The sequence below is a fragment of the Corythoichthys intestinalis genome, chromosome 1 (genome assembly GCF_030265065.1).
Source record: "Corythoichthys intestinalis isolate RoL2023-P3 chromosome 1, ASM3026506v1, whole genome shotgun sequence".
NCBI classification, from domain to species: Eukaryota; Metazoa; Chordata; class Actinopteri; order Syngnathiformes; family Syngnathidae; genus Corythoichthys; species Corythoichthys intestinalis.
Window position 1 is genome coordinate 68,846,062 of NC_080395.1, and position 19,762 is coordinate 68,865,823.

The 19,762-nt window shown below is 40.5% G+C and overlaps 1 protein-coding gene across 5 annotated transcripts in view; it reads right to left on the reverse strand.

The window, feature by feature from the left end:
• LOC130916860 (multiple epidermal growth factor-like domains protein 11) overlaps positions 1-19,762 on the reverse strand; it is a 345,443-nt gene that overhangs the window by 17,721 nt on the left and 307,960 nt on the right. For 2 of the 5 annotated variants that reach the window (XM_057837918.1, XM_057837915.1), the window contains exons 18-22: positions 15,269-15,397; positions 15,071-15,199; positions 8,105-8,338; positions 7,668-7,822; positions 1,141-1,210 (exon numbers count right to left, since the gene is read on the reverse strand). In XM_057837918.1, the coding sequence (XP_057693901.1) occupies positions 1,141-1,210; positions 7,668-7,822; positions 8,105-8,338; positions 15,071-15,199; positions 15,269-15,397 (717 nt within the window). Of the gene's footprint in view, positions 1-1,140; positions 1,211-7,667; positions 7,942-8,104; positions 8,339-15,070; positions 15,200-15,268; positions 15,398-19,762 lie in introns of those variants that run through there. The other 3 variants (XM_057837926.1, XM_057837942.1, XM_057837935.1) reach the window with 3 other exon arrangements.

Genomic DNA, 19,762 nt, shown 5'->3' on the forward strand with positions numbered 1-19,762 from the left:
GCTTTTTGCAGATGATGTGGTCCTGTCAGCCTGTGACCTGCAGCACTCATTGGACAGGTTTGCAGCCAAGTGTGAAGTGGCGGGGATGACGATCAGCACCTACAAATCTGAGGCCATGGTTCTCTGCAGGAAACCGGTGGATTGCCTTCTCCGGGAAGGGAATGAGGTCCTTCCTCAAATGAAGGAATTCAAGTATCTCAAGGTTTTGTTCACGAGTGAGGGAACAATGGAGGGAGGGTGAGATTTGACGGAGAATCGGGGCAGCAGGAGCGGTATTACAGTCGCTTTATCGCACTGTTGCAACGAAAACTGAGATGAGCTGAGAGGCAAAGCTTTCCATCTACCGTTTGATCTTCGTTCCTACCGTAACCTATGGTCATGAACGATGGGTCATGACCGAAAGGACAAGATCACGTGTACAAACGGCCGAAATGGGCTTTCTCAGGCGAATAGCTGGTGTCTCACTTAGAGACAGGGTGAGAAACGCTGCTATTCGCGAGAGGCTCAGAGTCAAGCCGCTGCTCCTTCACTTAGAAAGGAGTCAGTTGAGGTGGTTTGGGCATCTGGTGCGGATGCCACCAGGGCGCCTCCCTAGGGAGGTGTTCCTGACACGTCCAGCTGGGAGGAGACCTCGGGGCAGGCCCAGAGCCAGGTGGAGGGATTATATCTCGACACTGGCTTGGGAGTGCCTCGGCATCCCCTAGTCAGAGCTGCTTGATGTGGCCAGGGAAAGTAAAGTTTTGGGATCCCTACGTGGAAACTGCTGCTCCGCGACCCGACTCAGGATAAGCGGTTGAAGATGGACGGACAGACGGACGGATGGATAGACATTAAATTGTTTTTGAGTTCACCACCGCCCTGCCTTGCCTCTGTTGCTGTTATCCCTGCATTTACCCCCACATCGTGACATTAACAAACACACAAAAGAGTGAGCCTGACTTAATCTGACTACTAAGGGAAGTTAAACTTATTTCTTAAATTTCACAAGCGCCACAATGAATTTTAATCAAATATTCATATGTTTAATGTAAAAGACAGCCAAAGAGCTACCGGTTACTGACTCCTGATCTAGAGAATATCATTAACTTAGGACCAAGAGTTATGAAATGTGCAGGGAAAAAAAGATCACCAGCGACTGACCCAACTCACTGAGGTTACAATAGGCGCCCCACTCTGGAGCACTGTTCCTGTGTCGTCCTTTGGCCTTCATCTGGGTAATAGCAGGACAACAAAGGAGGGTTTGAGGCAGAGGTTGCGCTAGACATTTTCGTTGTCTGTCATTTTGACTGACAGGGTCATAAAAATCCGGTCATAGCCTATTTTTACCCGTCACTTAAATTTTTAAAATGATAATGATGACATATTCAATAGTATTTAGTTTTCATTCATTTTTAATTAATACTGTAATGCTTGCTTGGCGGCGAAAAATTAGACACGGAAGTCGTGGAATGCAGGTGAACTTTATTATTTTTTTTACCTGAAATAATTCTAAAATATAATCAGCACATGCTAACTTAACCCCCAAATAAATGATTAATTCAGGGGGTGCTCAACAATGCATTCAAGACACCAGAGACATTGGCTCGTGACATGCACCTGAATGTTTGTTAATGATTTGTGTGAAATGAGCAATCAGTAGTATAACCTTATATAGTGTAACCTGAGCTCTCTTCGCCCTCAACACCTTCACATCGATTTGGTATGTATATATTGCGGTGAGGGACGTGGAGAAGAATGACAGACTGGCTTTTGTTTTTTAACACTTGCTGTTCTTGTGCACCATACACCCCACAGCCCCAAGAAACAACACACTTTATGGAACAGAACACACATGACTTAACAATAGCAATCACTACTCTCAGTTTGGGTTGCCATAACTACCCATCATCCATTGGGGCGCAACATATAAATACCAGTTGCTACAATCTCTTACTCATTATGTATAATATGTATATATATATACTTTTGGGATACAACAATGCAACGCAATAGCTTATAAAAGAGTAAAATATTTACTACTAAATCGATGTGAAGTAAGTCAAGTAAGTGAAGGTGCTGAAGAAAGCTCTAGTTGATGGCACGGTTCACCGTGGACATGTGTGGGAATGTTTTGTTGCCAGAAAAGCACGAAATGGATGGGGCAGATCTGCACATGTCTGAGAGAATGCCCCCAAAATACTGGGTACAAAAAATTATTTTTACTAATTTCACTTAGGTCATATATATATTTAGTTACGCATGTAAGTACTACTTGCTTATTATAAATTAGTGTTCACAAAAGGTTGACAAAAAGATAAAAAGGGCGTGCGTGAACTAGGCAGGGTTTGAGTTGAGCTAGTCAAGCTACATGGCTCTGGAGTCAAGCGAGTGCTCATTCCTTCCCAACATGGCAGCAATTGCTGAGGTTCTGCATTAGCTTTCTCTCGCGATAAACCGCTGTGTTTCGCAAGGCTCGTGCTCAAGGTCAGAATTTCCTGTGTCAACGTGTTCTGCGAAGTCTAACACAGAGGTTCTTAACCTGGGTTCGATCGACCCCCAGGGGTTCGGTGGGTCAGTCTAAGGCCGTCTTCCTCAAATAGCGGACCGCGGTCCACGACCGGAACAGGGCACACCTCTCTGCGGACCCAGAGCAAATGGCACTTTTCAAAAAAACAAAACAAAACAAAAAAACGCTACTATTCTACTGCTGAATTCTGATTCTTTTTTAGTCAAATATCTTCCATGTTCCCACTTCTGTTGTCATCTCTATGACAACGATGTGCAGATTGGCTGAGAGAGCATGAATGGATGCGCTGATTGGCTAAGAGAGCCTGCATGCTACCATGCTACTAGCTAGAGCGGACGGACCGCAGCTGCCCCAGTACAAGACCGAATCTTACAAAACGGCATGCTCAAACTTGACAAAGAGAAGAAAAGTGGACAACGAAAATTGCTGTTTCAATGAGTATTGGACTGACAAGTATGCGTCCATTTTACCAACTGCAAGTACCAAACCTATGTGCTTAATATCCTTCAACACAGTTGCTCTGATAAAAAGTGAAAATGTGAAACGCCATTATGTTAAAGAACACAGCTCTTTTTCCTCCTAAATCAGAATTGAGAAGGCAAGAAATTAACAGGTTGAAGCAGTCATATTAAGAGTCAAGCAAGGTTATTGTTAAATCTATGACACAACAACAAATTGCAATGGAGTGCTCACTCAGTGTTGTGGGTGTTGGCCAAACATAAGAAGCCGTTCTCTGACAAAGAAATAATAAAAGAGTGTAATGACTGAAGAGTTGGCAGCAATGTTCGAAGGAAAAATAAAAGGAGGAAATGACAACAAAAATCAAACAAATCTCACCCTCAGATTCATCAACCACAAGACGCACTGAAGTACTGGCTGATGGTGTGAGTAAACAGCTTTGTGAACCCCAAATGCCATTTTTCTCATTGAGCAGTGTTTTACAGGTAAAGTTACTGTCAATAATTATTATGTTTGCACCTTAATGACCGAGCTTGTCATTTATGTTCTGTACATTTGAACGTGTACTGTACTGCTATTTGCACGTTTTCTTTTTTGTCCAGCAGTGTTTTACAGTTAAAAATGTACTGTCAATAGTTATTGTTTGCACCTAAATGACAGATCTTCAATTATTTATTGTAAATGTGTAAACATTGTACCTGCTGTTTTTTTTTTTTTTTTTTTTTTTTTGAGTGTGTTTTTATTTTAAGTCAAGAAAATGTTTTGTTAATTTATTTTTATTTAATCAGAATGTGCATTGTATTTTTGTTTGGTCAAAAGAAAACCACCTTCACCACCTTCGACCTGGCTTGTACTTGACCGACATTAATAAATGGACCCATGCTTGTATGAAAAAAATAATTGTGGACCTTCGAGATTTGTATTTGAGGACCCCTGGTCTAAGGGGTTCGGTGAAGGTTAAGACACAGAGGGCCCCATTTTCGGACACTGACGAAATCTAGGCAAAGTGGTGTGTAAGAGCAGGTTTTGTATTGGTTAGTCTCCAATTTACAGGCTTTATTCCAATTCTTTCCGCTGCTAGTCCTCTATCTAATGGGAGGAGAAACTGGTTTGCTCAGTGACTCTCACTTGGTATGAGGAAGTACAAAGAGGAACCCTACAGAAAAGAAGTCCACAAACTCTCAGCCTGGTGCTCAGACAACAACCTGGCCCTGAACACCACCAAAACCAAAGAGGTCATCATGGACTTCAGGAGGAACAGTACTGACCCACCGCCCCTGTGCATTAACGGCGAGTGTGTGGAGAGGGTCCACACCTTCAGGTTCCTGGGACTCCAGATCTCAGATGACCTCTCATGGACAGCAAATATACAGTAACAGCTATCATAAAGACAACTCAGCAGCGTCTGCACTTCCTGCAAGTCCTCAGGAAGAACAAGCTGGATAGGAAGTTGCTTCTGGCCTTCTACCACTCATCTATTGCGAGCCTGCTAACATACTGCATTTATACCTGGTACAGGAGCTGCACTGCTGCAGACAGGGAGAGGCTTCAGAGGACAGTCAAGACGGCACAGTGGATCATTGGCTGTCCTCTCCTCTCCCTGATGGACATCTACTCCTCTCGATGCCTCAGCAGACCTCTAAACATTCTCAAGGACAGCTCACATCCTGGTTCCCAGCTGTTTGAATTGCTCCCCTGTGGGAGAAGCTATAGGTGTTTAAAAGCAAGAACAAACAGACTTAGGAACATTTTCTTTGCTAAAGCCATCTCCACCCTGAACAGCCATATGTAACACCTCATCACCCAGTGTCCAATATTAATTTACATACATACTATGTGCAATACTTTCTAAGTAAACTATTCAATGCCTCACTGTCAACTTCTGCAACTTCTATTCACACATATTCTATGTACAATACTTATTTACGTGCAATATTAATGTTCAATATTCAATGCCTTCATTGTCAACTGCTGCTACTTCACCTCAATTATTTGCAATGCCTGAATATAGGACTACCTCATAGATATTTCATATTTATTTAGATTTTATACTTTATTCTTGCAAGTCACTTTCGAGATTTTTTACATGTCCTGCACTGTAAAGGGAGATGCTCCACAATTTCATTATACAACCGCATAATGACAAAAAAGGGCTATTCTATTCTATTCTATTCTATTCTATTCTATTCTATTCTATTCTATTCTATTCTAACAGACCTACGAGTAACGTGCATTGGTTTACATTAAAAAAAAAATTTGCATCACATTTTACGGCATGAAAACAGTATGGAGGCGAGGATGTGATAGAAGATTATAAAAATGAAGATGAAAACATACATTTTGGTCTGTTTAAAAACATGCTGTCTAAATGAGAAGAAATTCGAAAGGAAATTCACTTAGGTTTTAGCTTGTTAGCTTAGATATAACCAATTTTAATTTGGAAAAAAAAATGTAATGCCCAAGGGCTCGGGTAATGTACGTGTGAAACTCATGGAGTTTGGTACCTTTAGCAAGGTTAGGAACCACTATCCTAACATATCCGTCATTAAATCCTGAGAAAGCTCATGCAGAACTTCAGCTTGATTATCTTGATTCCAGAGTTATGTAGCTTGACTCGCTCAACTCAAACCCCGCCGAGTTCACGTCCGCCCACCAAGTTCGATGAGCCAAAGACAGATAAAATGATTTCGTGTTGTCCAAGGGGACAAGCGTGCAAGCATAAAATAAATAAAAAGTGAAATAAATGAATAAAAATTGAAATAAATAAATGATGAAATAAATACATATAAACTGCAATAAAAAAATGTTGAAATGAATAAAAATGGAAATAAATCTTGAAATAATGAAATACAAATTGAAACAAATATTGAAAAAAAAAATTGAAATAATTAACTAAATAAATTTCATTAAATTAATTAAACTAAATGAATAAATATTGAAATAGACGCATTTTAATTACACCTTGATAATTTATTGAATTGTGTATTTATTTAATTTTTGCACACTTGATCTTCCATACAAATCTGCCCTTTCGAGTGAAATAGTTTATATTTCGAGGTGCTTTAAAGACGAGAATAAAGAGGAAATACAGTGGGGCAAATAAGTAATTAATCAACCACTAATTGTGCACGTTCTCCTACTTGAAAATATTAGAGAGGCCTGTAATTGTCAAAATGGGTAAACCTCAACCATGAGAGACAGAATGTGAAAAAAAGACCCCAGAAAATCACATTGTTTGATTTTTAAAGAATTTATTTGCAAATCATGGTGGAAAATAAGTATTTGGTCAATACCAAAAGCTCATCTCAATACTTTGTTATGTACCCTTTGTTGGCAATAACGGAGGCCAAACGTTTTCTGTAACTCTTCACAAGCTTTTCACACACTGTTGCTGGTATTTTGGCCCATTCCTCCATGCAGATCTCCTCTAGAGCAGTGATGTTTTGGGGCTGTCGTTAGGCAACATGGACTTTCAACTCCCTCCTCACCCCGTGGCGTCAAAATGATAACAAGAACGGGGAGCAAAAATCCCAGAACCACAAGGGGGACCTAGTGAATGACCTACAGAGAGCTGGGACCACAGTAACAAAGGCTACTATCAGTAACACAATGCGCCGCCAGGGACTCAAATCCTGCACTGCCAGACGTGTCCCCCTGCTGAAGAAAGTACATGTCCAGGCTCGTCTGCGGTTCGCTAGAGAGCATTTGGATGATCCAGAAGAGGACTGGGAGAATGTGTTATGGTCAGATGAAACCAAAATAGAACTTTTTGGTAGAAACACAGGTTCTCTTGTTTGGAGGAAAAATAATACTGAATTGCACCATACCCACTATGAAGCATGGGGGTGGAAACATCCTGCTTTGGGGCTGTTTTTCTGCAAAAGGACCAGGATGACTGATCTGTGTAAAGGAAAGAATGAATGGGGCCATGTATCGAGAGCTTTTCAGTGAAAATCTCCCTCCATCAGGAAGGGCATTGAAGACGGGACGTGGCTGGGTCTTTCAGTATGACAATGATCCCAAACACACAGCCAGGGCAACAAAGGAGTGGCTTCGTAAGAAGCATTTCAAGGTCCTGGAGTGGCCAAGCCAGTCTCCAGGTCTCAACCCCAAAGAAAATCTGCGGAGGGAGTTGAAAGTCCGTGTTGCCCAAAGACAGCCCCAAAACATCACTGCTCTAGAAGAGATCTGCATGGAGGAATGGGCCAAAATACCAGCAACAGTGTGTGAAAAGCTTGTGAAGAGTTACCTAAAACGTTTGGCCTCCGTTATTGCCAACAAAGGGTACATAACAAAGTATTGAGATGAACTTTTGGTATTGACCAAATACTTATTTTCCACCATGATTTGCAAATAAATTATTTAAAAATCAAACAATGTCATTTTCTGGGTTTTTTTCCACATTCTGTCTCTCATGGTTGAGGTTTAACCATGTTGACAATTACACGCCTCTCTAATATTTTCAAGTGGGAGAACTTGCACAATTAGTGGTTGACGAAATACTTCTTTAGTATCTTTAAAGTCGCGAAGTAAGAGACGTTTCTTTTTCACAAATACTGTATACACAAGTATATGTAAATGATGGCGTTGCAAAACTACTTTTTCTTAAATAGTCACTCAAGTAAATGTAACTCGCTCCTATTCACCTCTGGTTACGCTATGCTTTCTGTGATGACGTGTGAGAGAAGCTACACAGGCCCACCTTGGTGGAGCGCTTCTTGTCCGGCTTGGCGTAATGAGCGGCGTAGGTGCAGGGGCCCAGCGTGCGGTAGCTGGGGTTGGAGAAGCAGCGGCCAATGGAGCTGTTGCAAGGTGACGACTCTGCAGAAGCCAGCAGGCCAGTGCACTGAAGCCCTGCTGTCGCCACATGACATCACCACATATTCTTCTCCTCAACACATTTTCATTTTATATACAGTAAATGTAAACGCACACTGCAAAGATAACGCGACTACAGAAGATGATGATGATGCACCCTGCAATGGAAGGATTTGTTTTAATCAATCATCACTGGATCAAGGGCAAAAAATGTTTAAACATCCCGCAAAATCATGCTCAAAGCTATTCATTTTAGCCTATTTTGAGTGGAGGAGGCAAAATACATGGAGTTAAAAGAACAGTCACATGGTCGAAACTTACCAGAGAGAGAGTAATCAGTGGAGTTGATGTGAAGAGCGGGTGTGTAGGTGACATTCGGGACATGGTGGCCTTTCTCTCTATGTCGGTAGCGCAACCAAACCACGAGCCCCAGCATAGCCATGATGAGCAGCAGCAGAAAGATGATGCCAAGGATGGCGCCCGTTGACTGGCGCTCTGATGCCATAGCGGGGCTGATCTTGGTGTATGGGTTCAGCTCCTCCATCATCAGGGCCGCTGCCAAGTCATTGATGAGCAAAATGTAAATCTATATTGGTCTACTACGCTTTAAATGTATTCAAAAATGTTTAGTTCCCTTAGAGCGTTCCAGACTGCTCAGGCCTATTTAAGAATGTTTGCGAAGCAGCATTTGGTTTTAATAGGGTGACCATATTTTGATTTCCAAAAAAGAGGACATTCGGCCCGGCCTCGAGATACTTCAATTGTACTCGAAGTTCACTCAAAGATGCCTATATCACTTTAAAATATTTAAAGTGTGCCTCCTCCGTCTGGCCAGAAAATTCAGTTTTATTAAAAAAAACCAAAAAAAAAAACATGCCATATAATATACTATGGATATATACTATATGGAAATAAGTTTTTTACTCGACAGGCTTTATTCTTTCAAAAAACAATCAAAAAAACAAAAACAAAAAAACGCACCAAAAAAAAAAATTAAAGAATGACAAAAAAATATACGCAGACCCGTGGAAATACAGTACAGCCAACACAAACACACAGTAGGCTTGTGCCACATAAACATTTTTATAAATTACTATCACGACAATTGTCGTTGAGAAATTGTTATTCCCACTCAATTTTTATTCTCATTCAATGTTCTAGATTGCACGCAAACAATAACCAAAATAAACTGACAAACTATTCAACCAGCATGTTTCCAAACGCAGCAGTTCAAAACTTCGTTTCCCATAATGCCTAGCGTGGCTTAGCTCACTGTTAGTTACCCTATTAGCGAGTACAGGGAGACGAGGCAAACTCAAACTTTGCTACAGTATATAAGCTTACACTCATCGGTAGCGCAATGATTCGACATCAAACGGGATTTTACAGATCACGCCAGTACAAGGCTCCGCCAGACGTCAACAGTTGCCATTATAAAACTCTTAACAACTGGGCAGGCGCTCCAACTTAAAATATAGTACTAACATTAAACCAAATTCACAAACGCAGAACAATTAATACAAGACTAATACAACATACTGCATCTCTTTGTACCCATATATTGTATAATATATAACAGAAGACACATAAGCGACATTAACAGAAGATAAACTTAGGTGCATAAAGGTGTACGGAGCACTATAGAGGCAGTCGGACATCCGGGCATTAATGACGTCACCAGCCACAACAAAGCGTCGCCATATTGAAAACGGGGCTAAAGAGGAGTCACATGCAGTTGATCTGTCGTGCATTGTAATACAAACGCGATGAACTTTCGTCTTATTTGCGGTCTTTTTTCCGTCGGAATGACTAAAAGTTGCTGTGTTGCGGGTTGTCACACAAGGAAGAGTTCGGAGCCGCATTTGAGTCGGCGCTAACTGCGCACTTTTTCTAACTCTCGACTCACTCACTCCCTCTCGCTCGACCACTTTCTTCCTCGCTGCTCTATACTGACAATGCCGGTCATAATAAAAGTAACAGCGGCCCATTGGGGGTGCCGGTAACAACTGTGACTTCACCTTTTCAACAGGAGTCAAAACAATACTTAATCTTTTTGTGGTATGTCATTGTCTATATTGTTCTAAATGTTAAAATGAATTGCAATGTCCCAGACAACCATTTTCATAATACTTTGTGTGAGTTCAGATGCTTTTTCTGGTGTGTATTCCGCATTTTGGGGGGAGGGGAAAAACTGTTCAACTTTTGTTTGTTTTAACCTGAAAATAGATAAAGTAGAGGGCACACTGAAATATTACCACAATTATTTTGAATGAAAGGCACACATACTCGCAGTAACAAAAATTAAATATATACTATTAATTTTATAGTATACTACTATGTATATACACGATAATACTTTATAATATAAAGTAACTAACATTAGTGCAGTCATGGATTACAGTAAGCAGGCCAGTGCTGTTTTCATATTTTTTTAAAAATTATATTATGTATATACAGGATATATGTATATATTTTCCCCAAGTGGGAGCTTCTATGATCCTAATAAATTTAATAATAATTAAAACAAATATTATATAATTATATTATTAATTATTTTATTAAATAAAAATGCATGTTGATACGACGCACATAAAGGCAACAAATCGTGAGAAAGTTGTATGGACTTCCAATCCGCTACCTTGTTGTTTCTTGTTGTCTTCGAAAATTACACTTGGGTGAGGCGTTTCAAGTGTTCGTTCATAGCCGACGTGCCACCGTGGTATGAGAGCTCAGCTTAGCAAAGAGTACACACAGTGGCACCCTCCATATTTTCCTTGAAATAATTCCAGGCTCTGGCTATTCTGGTCTGCTTTTTTTGGCTTTATGCCGCTTTGTTACCAATTCTGCCCTTTTTGGTAATTGACGGTGTTTTCAACTCCTCGCCGTAGTGAGGAGTGAACCGGCGATTCACTTGGCTCGTTGTTGTCGGTTCTCCGATTTCCTCCTCAGGAAGGCGGCGGTGTGCATAAAAACGATGAGAGGCGTCGGATGGCTCATTATGGATACTTTTATTGACCAAAACAAAAATGTGGGGGATGCCAACTCCGCGCCACCCGCACACTTTCCCAACTCACCGATCTCGCTCCCTCTCTGTCGCTCGCCCACTTTCTTCCTCTTTGCTCAATCTGACAATGCCGGTCACATTGAAATAACAGCGGACCTCTCGGGGGTGCCAGTAACAACCGCTTGCATCGCGAGTGCCCACCATTCTAAACTTTATCCGCATGTAATATTTTTTTTTAACCCCTCATTACCCGTCATGGTAATCCCCCATGGTATGTTTTGCCCGTCAACGCATTTACGTCATCGATGACGTCGACAACGTCGACTAGTCGGGACCACCGTGCCGCTACAACTGTGTTATTGGAATAAATTATTATAGAAGTATAATGAATTAACGAATGAATTAACAGATAAATATGTTTGTAAACCACCCTCAACGCATGAATATAACGGCGTAGTGATACATTTGGTGATGAGGCCCGAGCCATGTATTAATCATCTAGCCATGTTATATCGTGATTAATACAAAGCAACTGACCAATCAGAGAGCTTCCTCAAACCCACCCGTTATTATTATAAATAATAATAATGGGAGATCTGAGTTATTTATTGTAATCTCTGATTTTATCTTTATGTTTTACAAGTTAGACCTGTTAAGAAACCAATTGCTGACTGTGTACTCTGACTCCCACCTGTGATTATGTGGGCAATTGCCCGTGCTGTGTAGAGTATAGCCTAGATAATTATAAGTTGTTGTCATAACATTTATACCATGGATATTATCTGAAATTGAGGCTTGTAAGTCCCACAGCATAGCAAGTGGGAATTTGCGTGTTGTTTTCACCACCATTTTCTGCGTATGTTCCGGGACCTGTGCTCGTCTCGTCATCCCTGCGCCTTCATATGTACTTTGCGTTCTGGCAACTTATGATTTACAAACTAAGCATCGGTCATAAGCATTCATTAATGCTCATGACAGTGTCATGTCATAATTATGACGGTCTTATGACAGTCTTCTGATGCTGCTGTGCGGTGCGGCTTAAAGTCCGGTGTGGCTTATCTATGAACAAATGGCGTTTTGGTGTCAAATTTGGTGAGTGGCAGCTAATAGTCAGGTTCACCTTATAGTCTGAAAATTACAGTGCTCAAATTTTCTGTCTATTGGCATCGTTTTTTTTTTCATTAATCCGAGGATATCACCATCTTACCTTGTTGTTTTTTTTGAAGGGAGAGGCCATAATTAGCAAATTTATGTACATGATCTCCTTCAATTTATGAAGAAAAACCTACAGTGGGGTAAAAAAGTATTTAGTCAGCCACCAACTGTGCAAGTTGTCCCACTTAAAAAGATAAGAGAGGCCTGCAATTGCCATCATAGGTATACCTTAACTATTACAGACAGAAAGAGAAAAAAAAACAATTCCAGAAAATCACTTTGTCCGATTTTTAAATACTTTATTTGCAAATTACGGTGGAAAACAAGTATTTGGTCACCGACTAACAAGCAAAACTTCTTGCTCCTACAGAGCTGTAACTTTTTTAAGACCTCCTCTGTCCTCTCCACTCGTTACCGTATTAATGGCACGTGTTTGAACTCATTCTCAGTATAAAAGACACCTGTCTACAACCTCAAACATTCACACTCCAAACTCCACTATGGCCAAGAACAAAAAGCTGTCAAAGGACACTTGAAACAAAATTGTAGACCTGCACCTGGCTGGGAAGAACGAATCTGCAATAGGTAAGCAGCTTGGTGTGAAGAAATAAACTGTGGGAGCAATTATTAGAAAATGGAAAATCTACAAGACCACTGATAATCTCCCCCGATCTGGGGCTCCAGGCAAGATCTCACCCTGTGGGGTCAAAATGATCACATGAACAATGAGCCAAATTCCCAGAACCACATGGAGCGACCTCGTGAATGACCTGCAGAGAGCTTGGAAAAAAGGCTACTATCAGTAATACACTACGCCACCAAGGATTGATATCCTGCAGTGCCAGACGTGTCCCCCTGCTTAAGTCAGTATACGTCAAGGCCCGCATCTTAAGTTACTGGAGAGCATTTGGATGATCCAAAAGAAGACTCGGAGAATGGCATATGTAGGGCTGTCCTAAACGAGAAATTTTCTCCCGATTAGTCAGCCGACTAAGATTTTTTTTTTTTTTTTTACTAATTTAGCAAATACATTTTTGTTGACGCTTATTAATTCACAAAAACATTTTGGAACACTTAAAGTCTTTATTAAAGTACAAATAAACATGTAAATAACAATAATAAATCACAAATAAACAATGAGGTCAAACGATGATAGCATTAACTAGTGCAAAAAAATGGAATGTAAACAGATTTAGAACAATGACTTCGTCTTTCCAACATGAATCAAAACAATTCTTTCCCCCCAAAAAATCTAGCGTTCATATTATAGTATACAACTATATACAATAGTATCATAATAATTATAATAATTATTCATCGCCAATTAGATTTTTAATAAAGCATGTCATTTTAAAGCTAATCTTAGATTAGAATCTGAATTCTGAAGTATGTGGGATTAACTCCAGAAATCATGATTTATATGACGAACATGACGTGCTTTTACTTTGAAATGTTCACTGGAAGTATGTTTGCTAAAGCGCTAACCATAAGCTTTACACTCCGCAAAAAAGCACTTTTCGTCATTGCGTGTGGTGTCAGTAACAGATTTTTTTTCTTTTCATTTTTTCGTCAGCAAATGCTGTTGACCAGCGATTTTTCATGTTTCAAGTGTCACCTTTTAACCGCAAGTTTGCGTTTTGGAGAAGGCTGCGAATGTTTTATAGCAGGCTAAAGTAGGTTGTCTTTTTTCCCAATTAGCCTCAATGTAGCAATGCTAACGTTTACAGTGTTTAACATAGATTTGTTTCCTTATTTTGTAAGTCTGAAATTCTACGGCGTGTTGATGACCAATAAACACCTGTGAAAGGAACTGGAGTGAACTGCACAAATGTATGCATACACGCATGAGGTGATAAAACGCAGCCATGAAAATTACCCTAACCCTCATTTTTTTATAATGTGCGATATATGGACTCACTGCATGTCGCGACAAGCTTAGCAACTTCAATAAAACATGTCGTTAGTTAGTTAGATGGACTTGCGATTAGCCAGCTTGTTGTCTCCTGTCGTCCTCCAAAATTACAACTGGGTGACGGCGCTTTAGGTGTTCATTCACAGCCGATGTGCAGCCTGGTATGCAAGCTTGGCATTGAAGAGACAGTATACCCTCCTTTGTTTTGTTGAAATAAATAAATGTTTTGGCCACTCTGGTGTGCTTTTTTGGCTTTGTGGCGCTTTCCCCGCTTGCATATCGAGTGTCCGAAATTTTCCACGCATATATTTTTTTAACCCTTCATTAACTGTCCACGGGATGTTGTGCTCATCGATGCATTTAAGTCATCAAAGACGTCGACTAGTCGGGACAGCTCTAGTCATATGATCAGATCAAACCAAAAATGTAAATAGGTAGAAACACAACTTGTGCTCGGAGGAGAAAGAGTGCTGAATTGCATCCAAAAAACACCATATCTACTGTGAAGCAAGGAGGTGGAAACATAATGCTATAAAGCTGTTTTTCTGCAAAAGGACCTGGGTGCCAGATCTGTGTAAAGGAAAGGATACATGGGGCCAGGTATCGTGAGATTTGGAGTGAAAACCTCCTTCCATCAGCAAGGGCATTGAAGATGAAATGTGGCTGGGTGTTTCAGCATGACAATGATCCCTACACACTGCCTGGGAAACAATCGAGTTGCTTCGTAAGAAGCATTTCAAGGTCCTGGAGTGGCCGAGGGAATATAACAACGTACTGAGATGAACGTTTGTTCTTGACCAAATATTTATTTTCCACCATAATTTGCAAATAAATTATTTAAAAATCAGACAAATTCATTTTCTGAAAATTTTCCCCTTCATTTTGTCTCTCATAGATGAGGTATAGCTATGATGAAAAATACAAGCCTCTCTCATCTTTTTATGTGGGAGACCTTGCACGGGTGGTGTCTGACTAAATACTTTTTTGCAACACTGTAAGTGTGTAGGTATAATACAAACTCACAACTACAGGGAATTTTAGTAGAAGATAAGACTTCCTCTATTAAGGAATAACAAAACTTTTCCCCCTACTTTATAGAAAACACCAGATGCAATGACCTCAAAAAGAAACCAAATGATGAAATTATATTTTCAAACGTACTGATTTTATACTTCTCAACATTTAGCAAACGTCTGTGTGTTTTGAGAAGACTCACCTTGGTCGCAGCGAATGCCTTTGAATCCAGTGCTACAGTAGCAGGTTCCTGTTACGTAGTCGCACGTGGCGTTGTTCATGCACTCACAAAGCTGCTGGCAGCCATAGCCAAAGGTCCCAGCAGGACACTCTGCAGACAGGAACAGAGTTTTTCACATCTCACAGTTTGAGCAAATTAAACAATGGAACCAATACTCACTGAGTTCACAGCTTTCGCCAATAAAGCCAGTCCGGCAGGAACATTGCCCGCTGATGTGGTCACAGTCAGCCCCATTCTGACAGCGACATACTTCAGCACATTGAGCACCGTAGAAACCTGTTGGGCAGCCTGGGAAAGGACAGAAAATAAAATATACAGTACTCAATAAATTGTATGTAGGTGTGATTGTGAACTTGAATTTTTTGTGTCTCTATGTGACGAATTCCACCAGAAGCAGAAACTTGCGTCAAAATTTGAAAAATGAGATTTTCAGCTGACCTTATTGTGCTTGTTTGTTTTAAATTAGATGAAAACTGACAAAGTTATGGCATTTTTTTCCTCCTTCAAAATTGAGGAAATGAAAGACCAAGAGAAATCTATGCCTTCCAAGTTCAAGTTTCAAGTTCTTTTCAACCATCTTTTATCAAAAAAAGGGTGAGGAAAGACTGCGCACACAGACGCACAGCCAGGCGAAGCAACGTCACCGTGGTACCGGGTGATTCTTGTAGCGATGTTGTTCGGCAGAAAATTCAGTGTATGTGTATGTTAGGAGTGTAACAATATTTATATTCGTTCTGTACCATCACGGTACGGACATGGAGGTTCGGTGCACGCAGTCGGACGGTGAATACAATACGTTTTCGAGTAAAAAAGAATGGGGGGGGGGGGGGGGGTCTATTTCGGAGTTAGTGCTCCTCCACTCCAGGGGGTGGTAGTAGTAATGCGCCAAAACAAACAACCGACATGACGGGAAAAAGAAGAAAGAAGAAAACCCTAAACAGACGAAGGAGATAGATGACTACTAGTAAAGTTATGGCGAATGTACAGATTGGGAGCTATCAAAGGCAGTACAGTGGTACCTCGACATACGATCGCTTCGACACCCGATCTTTTCGACATCCGACGTAAAATTTGACTCGCCATTTGTTTCTACATCCGACGACATGCTCCAAATACGACGACATGACAGCACCGCAAACGAACGCATGGCGGATTTTCATGTGTGAGAAATCAACACAGATTTTCAAAACGTTGGTACAGTTGGTCAAACAAGGAAAAAAGTGATGCTTACCTTTGAAATGAAAATGCAAATTATATAAAAATATGAGCGCTGGGGTGCGCATCCATGAGCTGGCTCAACAATACAGCTCCACGGTCCTCTTCCGACCACCGTTCGCCAGTCTTTCTAAGTTAAGGTGACAATATTATTGTGGTAACGTCGCCAAGGAAATCGCCAGCTTTGTCACGTTTTTATTATTTATTACCTTGGTCTTTCCAAGGGAAAGAACAAGGTTATGTTGTTGTACAACTTTATTGTACTTTTTTTTATTATTATTTATTACCTTGGTCTTTCCAAGGGAAAGAACAAGGTTATGTTGTTGTACAACTTTATTGTACTTTTTTTTATTATTATTACCTTGGTCTTTCCTATGGAAAGAACAAGGTATTGTTATTCTGCAACTTTATTCGCCTTATTATTATTATTTATTATATCTTCATCTTATTCTCCGCGTTTTTTCGGCGCGCCGCGCAGCCCGAACCGTACCTCCGATCGGCACCGTTGAAGTATCGGCACGACCGGATTTTTCGCGCGACGCAGGGACTTTTTCAAAATCCCCCGAAAAATTTTCCGTTCGCCCGTAAACGGCAATTTTCCGAAAAAAAAAAAAAGTTAAAAAATGTATCTAGTCCTACAATTTTTGACCAAATCACATAATTTGGGTATCAAAAATTCCGGGACGATGAGGGGCATAAAAGTTGTATACAGAATTTGGCAAAAATTTACGGTTCCCCGGAAATTTGCCAAAAACTTTCCTATTCATTTTGAATGAAAAAAAAACGCACGCTGCACAGCCCGAACCGTTTGACCGATCGGCACCGTTCAAATATCGGCACGACCGGAATTTTCGCGCAACGATGGGAATTTTTCAAACGGACCCGAAAAATTTTCCCTTCGCCCGTAAACGGCAATTTTCCGGAAAAAAAAAAAAGTTTCAAAATGTATCTAGTCCTACAATTTTTGACCAAATCACACAATTTGGGCATCAAAAATTCCGGGACGGTGAGGGGCATAAAAGTTGTATACAGAATTTGGAAAAAAATTACGCTTCCTCGGAAATTTGCCAAAAACTATCCCATTCATTTCGAATGGGAAAAGTCCCATTCACTTCCAATGGGATTTCCAATGGAATTTACATTGCATTGATGCCATTGACGGCCATGCATGTCGAATCTACTGATGCCAATGTACTTGGATTCAATTGACTATATGGATGTCGATGCCATTGACTGCCATGGACGTCCAAAATTTTTCCCATTCATTTTCAATGGGGAAAAAACAAAATTACCCCAAATCAACAGAAAATGACCAGATATCAATAGGACGTGTCCCCCAAACTTCCCCAATTCCATTGACGCTTATGAAGGGTGCCGCCATTGACTTACATGGACGTCCAAAATTTTTCCCATTCATTTTCAAAGGGGAAAAAACTAAATTTCTCCAAATCAACAGAAAATGACCAGATATCAATAGGACGTATATCCCAAACGTCCCCAATTCCATTGACGCTTATGGGGGGTGCTGCCATTGACGTCCATGGACGTCCAAAATTTTACCCATTCATTTTCAATGGGAAATTTTTTTTTTTCCCCAAATCAACAGAAAATGACTAGATATCAATAGGACCTGTCCCCCAAATGTCCCCGATTGCATTGCTGCTTATGGAGGGTGATGCCATTGACGTCCAGGGACGTCCAAACTTCCCATTCATTTCCAATGGCATTTCTTCATGTTTGTTCATTCTTTTGATGCCAATGTACTTGGATTCCATTGACGCTTATGTAAGTTGATACCATTGACGTCCATGGACGTCCAAAATTTTTCCCATTCATTTTCAATGGGAATTTTTTTTTTTTCCCCAAATCAACAGAAAATGACTAGATATCATTAGGACGTGTCCCCCAAATGTCCCCGATTGCATTACCGCTTATGGGGGGTGATGCCATTGACGTCCATGGACGTCCAAACTTCCCAATCATTTCCAAAGCCATTTCTTCATGTTTGTTCATTTTATTGATGCCAATGTACTTGGATTCCATTGACGCTTATGTAAGTTGATACCATTGACGTCCATGGACGTCCAAAATTTTTCCCATTCATTTTCAATGGGATTTTTTTTTTTTTTCCCAAATCAACAGAAAATGACTAGATATCATTAGGACGTTTCCCCCAAATGTCCCCGATTGCATTGCCGCTTATGGAGGGTGATGCCATTGACGTTCATGTACGTCTAAACTTCCCATTCATTTCCAATGGCATTTCTTCATGTTTGTTCATTTTATTGATGCCAATGTACTTGGATTCCATTGACGCTTATGTAAGTTGATACCATTGACGTCCATGGACGTCCAAAATTTTTCCCATTCATTTTCAATGGGAAATTTTTTTTTTTTCCCCAAATCAACAGAAAATGACTAGATATCAATAGGACCTGTCCCCCAAATGTCCCCGATTGCATTGCTACTTATGGAGGGTGATGCCATTGACGTCCAGGGACGTCCAAACTTCCCATTCATTTCCAATGGCATTTCTTCATGTTTGTTCATTCTTTTGATGCCAATGTACTTGGATTCCATTGACGGTTATGTAAGTTGATACCATTGACGTCCATGGACGTCCAAAATTTTTCCCATTCATTTTCAATGGGAATTTTTTTTTTTTCCCCAAATCAACAGAAAATGACTAGATATCATTAGGACGTGTCCCCCAAATGTCCCCGATTGCATTACCGCTTATGGGGGGTGATGCCATTGACGTCCATGGACGTCCAAACTTCCCAATCATTTCCAAAGCCATTTCTTCATGTTTGTTCATTTTATTGATGCCAATGTACTTGGATTCCATTGACGCTTATGTAAGTTGATACCATTGACGTCCATGGACGTCCAAAATTTTTCCCATTCATTTTCAATGGGATTTTTTTTTTTTTTCCCCAAATCAACAGAAAATGACTAGATATCATTAGGACGTTTCCCCCAAATGTCCCCGATTGCATTGCCGCTTATGGAGGGTGATGCCATTGACGTTCATGGACGTCTAAACTTCCCATTCATTTCCAATGGCATTTCTTCATGTTTGTTCATTTTATTGATGCCAATGTACTTGGATTCCATTGACGCTTATGTAAGTTGATACCATTGACGTCCATGGACGTCCAAAATTTTTCCCATTCATTTTCAATGGGAATTTTTTTTTTTTCCCCAAATCAACAGAAAATGACTAGATATCATTAGGACGTGTCCCCCAAACTTCCCCGATTCCATTAACAATTATGAAAGGTGCCGCCATTGACGTCCATGGACGTCCAATTCTCCCATTCATTTCTAACGGCTTTTACTTTGTTTTTTGCCAATGACTGGCATTATGATCCATTCTATTGATAGACCTGAGTGGGGCTAAGATCTGTGTCTCCACAGAGGAAAGACCAAGGTGTG